Source organism: Siphateles boraxobius, unplaced genomic scaffold, assembly GCF_051911475.1.
Source record: "Siphateles boraxobius isolate OS27281-9 unplaced genomic scaffold, OSU_SipBor_1 5, whole genome shotgun sequence".
NCBI lineage: Eukaryota > Metazoa > Chordata > Actinopteri > Cypriniformes > Leuciscidae > Siphateles > Siphateles boraxobius.
The window spans coordinates 24,726,017-24,735,952 of record NW_027509141.1 but is presented as its reverse complement, the minus strand read 5'-3'; the positions used below and the strand labels follow the sequence as shown (position 1 = coordinate 24,735,952).

At 36.8% G+C, this 9,936-nt stretch overlaps 2 protein-coding genes across 2 annotated transcripts; both read right to left on the bottom strand.

Annotated features, from left to right (window-relative positions):
- Positions 1–323: 323 nt before the first annotated feature.
- Positions 324–6,159, bottom strand: gnl3l (G protein nucleolar 3 like). The gene is made up of 15 exons (XM_077203495.1): positions 6,049–6,159; positions 5,909–5,949; positions 5,400–5,507; positions 5,135–5,251; positions 4,415–4,498; positions 4,164–4,299; positions 3,972–4,075; positions 3,068–3,212; positions 2,889–2,976; positions 2,609–2,786; positions 2,367–2,509; positions 1,271–1,407; positions 995–1,158; positions 668–842; positions 324–534 (listed from the first exon to the last, which is right to left on the bottom strand). Exons 1-15 carry the CDS (start codon positions 6,059–6,061, stop codon positions 467–469), a joined length of 1,701 nt encoding a protein of 566 aa, XP_077059610.1. The 5' UTR covers positions 6,062–6,159; the 3' UTR covers positions 324–466.
- A 1,982-nt stretch (positions 6,160–8,141) lies between these two features.
- On the bottom strand, positions 8,142–9,726 carry LOC143711663 (red-sensitive opsin-2). The gene is made up of 6 exons (XM_077203496.1): positions 9,617–9,726; positions 9,228–9,524; positions 8,971–9,139; positions 8,728–8,893; positions 8,398–8,637; positions 8,142–8,288 (listed from the first exon to the last, which is right to left on the bottom strand). Exons 1-6 carry the CDS (start codon positions 9,714–9,716, stop codon positions 8,190–8,192), a joined length of 1,071 nt encoding a protein of 356 aa, XP_077059611.1. The 5' UTR covers positions 9,717–9,726; the 3' UTR covers positions 8,142–8,189.
- Positions 9,727–9,936: the final 210 nt, after the last annotated feature.

Here is a 9,936-nt window from a genome sequence, read left to right as displayed (position 1 = left end):
TATAGACCAAACAAAACTAATAAAAATGACAAAAACATAAAAATGACTTAATACAAAATAAAAGATCATCCAACATATTAATAAAAACTATTATATTATATAATTAATAAATAACCCCCCCCCCCCCCAGAAAAAAGTTGAAATACCTACTCACTTTTACAGTGATAGGCTGCTCTTCCTTCACAATCTGGTTTGACTAGTACTTCTAAAAGTGAACAAACTGGTACCAGGACTTTGAGAAAGTTGTCAGAGTGTAACTAAAATATGTGTGATTTTCTGATTGATGGGTAGAAAGGAGGTCAATAATAGTCGTAGAGGCCTAGTTGAGTCATTCTTCTCAGTCAGAGAAAATATGATTTATTTGCATATTTTTAATTGTAGATCATTTAAATATACAAGTATGTTAGTATTTCTAAGGAGAAAGTAGAATGAACTCCCAGAGCATCTTGGTTAAATGCTCATCACATCAGCTGTCAGAGAAGGAGAAATTTAAAGCTGAGGTAAGAGAATCTGAAAGTTTGGTGCCGAGTTTATCTATGAAAGAAGAAAAATAAAAAGAGAAGTAATGTTATAATACATAGTTTAAAAGCAGTGTGCTCAGCTTGTTATACATGTATGCACGGGGATCACTCATGGATGAATTTATTCCAAACAAAGAGGGTCTCACCAGCTCTCTTTTGCTGCTTCTTTCTTTTTTTGTTGGCAGCCAGGAGGGCCTGACCTTGCAGGAGTGGGTCAACATCCAGAATGTCTTTTAGGTCCACTGGCTTTGGGCCTACAGCTTCAATTGCACCACTGCTTTTTGTCTTGGGAACCTTGAGCTCAACAGTCATCGGTCCAAACTTAATTGAAGAATTATAATTGAAAGTCAAAAATGAGCCTTCAAACACACCATAACAAATCGCCACCAAACTAACCTTTCTGCACTGAATGATTAATATAGGTGGATGTAAAATTATCTTGAATTAGGAACTGAACCATGTAATGGATGTACCTCTGGGTCCTCATCTGCATCCATTGATTCAACCATGTCTTGAAGTTCAGGGTCCTCTGATGGTTTGTCCATTTGCAGTTCTGCTAGATCTTCTCCTTGACCACCTTCTGTCAATCCAGATGTAGCCATACAGAACCCCGTCTGTGCATCAGATGTGCCACACTCTAAATTGTAAAAAAAAATATATAAATGGCAAGTGTGTGTATAGGTTATGTGTGGTTATAAAACTTATATAAAATATGTTGTCTATTTCATTGATAGTATAGCCAAAGTTACCAGCCATTGCCTCCAGATTTCCCTTCTCCAGTTCATCCCAGTCAAATGCTTTGCCCATCTCAGCTACAATCTCAGCACTGACATGTGTGGGCAGCGTGTGAGTCTCAGGAGGATGTGTGAAGTAGCTGATACGACCCCTGTACAAGACAGAGAAAGACTTCTAAATGTACTTTACACTACAGACAACTGTTTTTGACCAACAAGTAACAGCTGTGCTAGAAAAAATTTGAGGTAATTTTTGGGGTGTTTACGCAACAATGATGTACTTAAAATGGAAAAGTTTATCCTTTGTTTTACTTTTTGATGTTATCAAAACTATCCCAGTTCATAAGGATCAGCGAAAACGAAAACGACTAAAAACGCTGTGTTATGCATCCAAGGCCAGTAGTCGGTAATGTCACTTGTAAATTAACATTGCACGCCAATAGACTAAACACGTAATACGCATGAGCATGATGTCACAGTTTTCACAAATTTGTGTTTTGTTGTTTACATGGAGGTGATAGTAACATCGTTTTCAAAAACTTGGACTTTGAAACCCGATTTTTTTTAAAACTTGCGTTTTCAGTCCGCCAAAATGCATAAAAAAACCCCAGTTGAGTCGACTTTTAATGGATGGACAAAAATTATGAGAGAATATTAAAACCATCTTTATTTGTGTTTCAAATGTGGACATTAAGTCATAAGTCAAAAGTGGACATTAAGACATAATGTACCCAAAGTACTTTGGGTTTAACACGACATGAGTGTGAGTAAATGATGAAAGTTTTCAAAATTGTGTTCACTTGATATCACATTTTTTTATTTACATTAAGTTGAACCTTAAAGGGACTTTTTTCTGTGAAACACAAAAGAGGATATTTTGAAACATGTCTCTGGGTTTTTTTTTTTACCATAAAATGAAAGCAAATTTTGGAACCCATTCACTTTCATTGTATTTGCAAACAATTTAAACATTCTTCAAAATATAATTTATTTCTTCCACAGAAGACAGGTGAACAAGGTGAGTAAATGACAGAATTTTTATTTTTGGGTACACAATTCTTAAAAGGTCAAAACGTAACTGACGTTAAATTCACCGGGATTATAACCTCACCCTGTCCAATCCATAAGAACACTCTTGGCAGCTTTGTCGGAGTCAGGAAGCCCTCCTTTCCTCAGCTTGCCTTGACGTCGGGCAAGTAAGGCCAGAAACTCATGTACTGTCTGGAAGTCTGGAATTCCATAATGATCCATAATCTACATAAGAAAGATTAAAACCAACTGGCTCTCAATCATATGCAACACTGTGATTCCACATTAAATTAAACCGAAGTTCTTGAAATACAAGTTGCAAACCTGTATTTTACTGCAGCGCCTCAATATGGCTTCAACAGGTGGAATTGGGTCCACCAGCTGCTCAATCTTCACACAGTTCCGAAGGATCATGGCAGCATCACTGGTTGAGGTTGCCATTACAATACCAGGGCAATCTAAAAGTTTGATATGTTTGTCTAGATGGACCTCCTGCAAACATCTAAAAAACACATTGATTCGAGGGAAAGGCAGCTTAGAAGGATAGAAAAATTGGCTTTAAATTTACACAAAAAAAATACTGACAAAAAACTTTTTAGCATACTTGGTAACTCCAGGTGTAGCTCCAACATTACATGCACGAGCACGCTTCAAGCTGTTAATTAAACTGCTTTTCCCCACATTCGGAAAACCTGAAACATTTCGTTAACTTTTATAGACTTTTCTAGACATTTACGACAGAATTTTTTTTTTGTACATATCATGTTGCAAAAAACAACTTACCAACCACTCCTACAGTTATGGCCGTTTTTATATCTTGGTTCCGGCAATAGTTTCCTAATAGTTTCATTAAACAATCCGCCCCGACACATGCACTGCTTTCGAGCAGCTCTTGAGTAGCCTGGGTCACAGGCACACGACTGCGTTTCTATAGAAGTCAGACAATAGAAAAACGTTACTGTAACACTATATAATAAATAGGTAAAAAAAAAAAAATATTAGCTGAGTCTGATAATAAAATACATCTCCATTCATAGTTTGCGCATGATGTCACACCTTTAAAGGACCGCCCACCTGGAGAGCAAAACAAGACTTTCCTCCATGCTTGCCAGTCATTTTTACCAGGATTGTTCCAGGAAGTACAGTGATATTAAAAAACCAAATTCAATATACACCTTATTAATGATAAATACTTTGCACAAGCAAGCAGATGAACAAAGACCTTAAACACAACATGCAGTTACTTAAGCATTTTTCCATAGAAAAACATTATTTAAAAACTCACCAAAAAAAACAATGCTTAACCATTTAGCACATTGTGTTCATATTCCACACTCATCTGCTCATCTGTATATAGAATGCATCACCAATAAGGTGTAAACTGAATTTGATAATTTAATAGCACTGATTTTTTTTCCACATTAAGGGTTTTAGAATGTCTCTATTTTTTGTGATTGAAACACTGAAGCAGGTGTTGTTTACGGATCACAGGTGGCCAAAACTTGTTTTTTTTTCCCACAATTTTGTTCACACATTTTTGTTTCTTTCTTTTGGGAGGTGATCTAAATATTCCTGGCTTGAAACAGATGGAAATTTTGACAGGCCTGTGCTTCAGTTCTATGGATGTTTTGCCCTCCTGGTTTCTACGCCAGTCATGTGATTGAAAACTATGAATTGTAGCTCTCACCAAATTTTTGTTCTGCTGCTGAGTGGAGGATTTGAAAGCCACAGTAGGAAACTCATTGCGAAGATACTTGATCCATTTTTCCACAATATCCTTGGACACCAAATCTTGAGGTGGACAAAGTCGAGAAAAAAACATTTTTTTGTCTGTTGCAGAATGAAGTTTTCAATTGGACATGCAAAAATTCTCTCTTACCAATTTTATTTAGAACAAGTACAATTTTTTTGTTGGTTCCACTTTGAACAACAGCCTGTTCAACCTGTGGACAGCGGCATCCTAAGGGATCTCTGGCATCCATAACCTCTAAAATAACATCTGCTGCCTCTATTACCTAATACAAAAAGAGACGAAATAAGTAAATTGTCATTAAGAAATGGCCAATAGAGGTATATCTTTAAGGGGAAGTATAATGAGTTATCAAAACTTGCCAGTACAGGAAATAGTACCTTTTTAAATTCTCTGCAGTAAGCCTTTCTTGAGTTCTCAGTTTCAAAGTTTACATGCTTCTCCAGGTTTTGCAATTGATTTTCCTGCATTAATTACATTAACAATAAAGAATTATTAAGACAAAGGTGCAGATCTACAATGATTTGCAATTGCAAAAAAGATAGTTTATAGATGAGTTACAGTGGTTGAACAATATAGTGACATGGATAAATTAGGGCTGCACGATTAATCAAAATGAAACCGCACGCGATTTGGCAAAGGCTGTGATTATTTTATGTGCAGCTTGTCAGTGAAGTACGGCTCTGTGATCAGTAGTAAATGCTGCTCCATGTGAAAGCCAGAGGGCGTCTCACGCAGACACACCAAATATGCCCTGCCGCAAAAGTACGATAACGCACATCATTCCAGGAAATCCCTATGGGCATCATACTATTACTGTAGCTGAATAAACAGAAGATTGAAACGCTTTGATTGATTTTGACAATGAGCCAAATTGTATTAAGCGAAATTTCATGCTGATTGCTATTAATCATGCAGCCCTAGGTTAAATTATAATGCAGTTTGCAAACATTACATTTTTTGTAAAAAAATATATATATATATATTTAAAAAAAAAACGTTTCCATGGTAGTATGTTTTAAAACAATGAATGTATTCAAATCTATTCAAGTCAAAGGCTAATACATTGACTTCAATAGTAAAATGTCATAGACACCAACCCTCTGTTCAAACTCTCTTTGTCGTAACTGGATGTCTTTCTGGAAACTGTCCAGACTTCTCCTTTTCATCATCTCTTTATCTCTTGACAACCTCTGCCTCTCCTGTTGCTCCTCCAACTAGAAAACAGTTGCCACAAACTGCACATTAGCATTTGTTGTGATATACATCAACATTTAGTAATATAAATAGAGGTAAAATTATATGCTACTCAGATCTGAAAATGTGCAACATATTTAGAAAAGGTTGTACAGATCGCTTCCTCACCCTCTGTTTTCGGAGTTCAGCTTGTCTCTGACTGTGTTCTTTGAAGCTGCGCATATTGGGTACGCCAGGATCTTTCTTCCCTCCTTGAGACTGCTGCCCATCCTTGGACTTTAAAGAAGACAGTCAACACATACACTGCCAGTCAAAAGCTGGGTCACTGAAATTATATTTCTCATCTTAAATTCCACATAAAGTTGGTCCAAGATGTGCATAGCTGTAATCTAGGGAAAGAGTGGCACTTTGAAGCTCAACTATAAGCTAGTTTTGATTTGTTTATCTTTCTGATAAACAACATAATTCCCACAATTCCATTAGTGTTGTTTCATAGTGTTGATTATTTAAAATGTGTAAATAATAACAGTAAATGAATAGGAGTGTCCAAACATTTGACTGGTAGTATTTCTTGTTCCGGTACACGTAGACATACAGTAAGCATGTCATCTTAACTTCACCAATACTAAACGGAACATTGATTTGACAGTAGTTAGCATGTAGGCTAGATTACCCACCTTTTTACCGCCAAACCCCAGCCGTTTCGCTCTTTTTTGCTCTGTAACATGATTAAAGTAATTCAATAAAATGGCCATTATGTCAGCACTTTTTAATGCTCTATAACTGATAAAAGACTCAAATGTACATATATACTCACTTGCTTTAGACATAACTCCACGTGTGAATGGTTTAAAGCGCAAGTGAATACAGCGACAAACTCTGGTCTTTCAAAATAAAAGTCTAAGTGAGAACCCGCAGCGTCCTGTAGCTACTGCCGCAAACTTAGTAGTGAGACATGACTTTAGAAATACGTCATCAAAGCGAAACGTTTAACTGTTATTTACTGCCATGTGCAAAAAAGCTTTGAATTTCATTCATAGACAATGAGAATGTTGAGAAAGCATTGAAAAATTGTATTGTCCTGGTATGGATATAATTTGATGTCCAAAACTCCTGAGGTCTACTCAGGTAGATTTGTAATAGAATAGAATAGAATAGAATAGAATAGAATAGAATAGAATAGACATCAGTATTTTTATGATTCACACTTTTTATTGTTTTTCCTTCAAACTGACAAAACAGTACATTCCATTTTTACCAATATACATGTTGGTGTTTGTCAACCCCCTCCCCCATACAGACTCGTCAAACATGTGTAAGACATAATTAGCCTAGCCATATGTAGATTGCTAAATCCACAAAAACAAACACTTAAGTAAAATAAACCATGCAAAAACCAATAAAATAATACTGTGGAAGAAGTTAGTCACCAAATATGATTAGAATACACATCAGTAATATGCACATAGAATAAAATGTCATATAAAATGCTATAGAAGAGAGGTGATTTAATAATAATACAAAGCTTTACAAAAGGGTTTCAGGTATACCTTATGGCCAATCACTAAAAACAAAGAATCTAAATAGTTTGTTTGATTGATTTTTTTTATTTGTTTTATTCTTTAAAATGAGCATAAGCTTTTCTATTAAAATGGTGCATTATTTTTAATTTGTTTAGAAATTTTTCTCACCTTAACCAGTAACTGTTTCAAATTATTGTGCACATAAATATGACAGCATGTCCTCACAATTACCTTACCCTGAATAAAGTCCAGCTCAAACAAAAACATGCAATGCCGAATCCACAACACAGTCACGCAACCCCTACACTCACACGAATGCCCTCATATACACAAATACACTCAACAGTGTTTTAACCTAATGAGTTCCGTCATATAAGCTTCCTAGCAAAAGTCTTGACATTACTGGCAAGGCTGTGAAATCTTCTATCCGCTTGATGTGGAATAGAGCTTATATGAGATTACAAGATGTTACCTGGCAGGCTTAATTAATGTGCTATATCCTTTATAAAACCCTTGCAAGACACATTTTCGGAAATTCTATTGGATTTCCAATGCTATGAATCTTCTGAAAACATAAATTTGCAGGTTTTTTTTAGAAAGTTATCTAATCTTGTCTTGTTCTTCTTATCTGCCCATCAACTTTATAATGGTTTTCAGTGGTGCATTTTAACAGAGGGCTGAAATAATCAAGATTCTAAAATGGGGAAATAAACAATTGACTGACCTCTATTTACAATTTGTGAACAGTGTCGATAATTGAAAGCAAACATTCCAATGTTTCATTTTGCTGCATGATTTATTTTCTTCAGAAAACAATGAAACAATATAACATAAAAATGTGTTTTTTCATCTTTTTTTACATTTGCAAATCCATCTACAAAACATAGCTCTGTGACAACAACAATACTGACATTATTCATAGGACCTGTTTTTGAATATATATATTACATCTTTCAGCATATTGAGAAATTGAAAGATTATGAAAGATTTGAGTGACATTCAAACATCATTGCTTTGCAAATAAATCCTTTTAAGTCTTGCTAAATGATGTTCAATTTGAATTCAACATTTCGTGAGCTTAGAATTATATGGTTCTATCTCCACTTTTGGTCGAAATTGAGTTTTTGACATAATCTTATCCATTAGGTGTTTATTAATGCCTGTGTGGTGTTATTTTTGTAAAAAAAAATATTTTATTAGTAGTTATTAATAAAATAAAAAGGTTCCATCTCACAAAACAGCATGCTCAATATCTCAGAACTACCCTAAACGGAGATAGAACTGTATAATTCTAAGCTCACGATTTCCCAGGACAGTAAAAGTTTCTTTCAGAAGACTTTTAGCAACATGTACAGTCAAGACTATTTCAATTATAAGTCCAGTTCTCAGAAACCCATTTTCTCTTGTTCGGTAAGAGCTATAAATGACATGAGGTTTAAGCTGGAGCCACAGAAGACACTTCTGTTTTCGATGTGGACACTTCAGATCCGTCATCAACTTTCTTTCCAAAGAGCTGCATGATGCATACGCGGAACTGCAAAAGCAAAGACAGTTTCTAATTGTTGGCCTACCAAAAGTGGTTTAAAGTAACTAAAGAATAAGCCACCTACACATTTGAGTATGCCAATACAATGCAATATTACCTGTCGGTTCATGAAGACGTAAATTATGGGGTTGTAGATGGTGGCGCTCTTGGCAAAGTAGGCAGGCATAGCTGCTGCCAGTGGATGGAAGGAATAGCCTGGGTTTGCAGCTGCAAAACAGGCGAAGGAAGCGTAAGGACCCCAGCAAAGGCAGAAAGCAATGATCATGACAACCACCATTCTGGATACTTCCTTCTCAGCTTTCTGTGTGGACTCAGAATCCTTCTGTTGCTGGGCGACCTGCCAGAGACGATCGAAAACATGCTCAGTTCTCCATAGCAAAAAAAGTGAAAAATTTCCCTCTAAAGATTTCATAAAAGATTAGCTTACAGCATGAATAGCCAAGTACACGGCAATGTAGCAGAGAATGATGATGGAAAGAGGGAAGATACAACAGGTGACCACTAGGACAATCATGTAGGACTGGACACCGGGGTCCTCGTTTCCTCCAAATACATCAGGGCCACAGGAGGTCTTCAGACCGTGAGGCCAATATCTTCAGAGCAGGGAAGATTTTGTTTATGACGGAATCAAATAATTTACAATTGAAAACTACGATATTTCATTCCTTACCTGCTCCAGCCAAAGATGGGAGGTGCACACCAGACAGCTGCCCAAACCCAGGCGAAGATGATGCCACCAGATGCCCATTTACCATCAAACTTGACATTTCCAAATGGTTTGCAGACGACCACCCATCTCTCCCAAGAGATGACAGTCAAAGACCACAGACCAGCGATACCTGTTGATTGTTAGATATCATTAAAAAACTCACAAAGTTTTGGTCCAAATAATTTTCCTATTTATTTGCTTCCTGGGCAGTAACTTACCACATACAGACACAGTGTAGCCCTCAAAGACACACATGGGATGTCCGAGGATAAAATAGCCGAAAACCTGGTTGATCACACTGATGGTGCTGGCCAACAGAGTCTCTGCTAGATCAGCTATTGCGAGGTTGACCAAAATCCAGTTGAGAGGGTGACGGAGCTTCTTGAATTTGGCCGTGGCCACCAGCACCAGGCCATTGGTGAAGATTGAGGCAACCACCACGAAAAACATCCAAGCTGTTGCTAGGTTGTACACCCATCGAGGGGCAATGTGGTAGTTGGGTCCCTCAAAGGGATCTGAGAACAGATGAGATATTATTATACAATTTTCCTCTTCTTCTCATTCATAAAGTGAAGGACATTCAGCTGTGTTCCTGAAGACAAAATACCCCTTGTGTTATTGCTGTTGGTATAAACGAAAATAGACTCCCTTGTTGTGTCGTCCCCTCGTCGTCTGGCAGCATACACTACATTGGCCCACTCTGCCATTTTGTAAACCCTGGAGATCAAAATATTGAAATTTATGCACAATTACCCATTTTTATGTGACCAAAAATAGTAAATTTTGCAGTGGTTGTACCTGTCACAGGATTTTTCTCTCCCTGAGTTGGTGGTTGATCCCTCTATTGCCTCTTATTTCTCTGTTTGTGGTAGAATTTGGAACCAATAAACTGGCAGACGGTGTCAGAGGCATTTTATACCAGCTCAT

Coding starts and splice junctions, on each gene's coding strand:
- gnl3l (XM_077203495.1), bottom strand. Junction 2,787..2,888: donor GCTACACCTGGAGTTACCAA/GTATGCTAAAAA, acceptor TGTGTTTTTTAG/ATGTTTGCAGGAGGTCCATC. Junction 843..994: donor ATGCAGATGAGGACCCAGAG/GTACATCCATTA, acceptor TCTTCAATTAAG/TTTGGACCGATGACTGTTGA.
- LOC143711663 (XM_077203496.1), bottom strand. CDS start 9,716: ATGGCAGAGTGGGCCAATGTAGTGTATGCTGCCAGACGACGAGGGGAC. Junction 9,140..9,227: donor CTACACTGTGTCTGTATGTG/GTAAGTTACTGC, acceptor AACAATCAACAG/GTATCGCTGGTCTGTGGTCT. Junction 8,638..8,727: donor TGTACTTGGCTATTCATGCT/GTAAGCTAATCT, acceptor CGTCTCTGGCAG/GTCGCCCAGCAACAGAAGGA.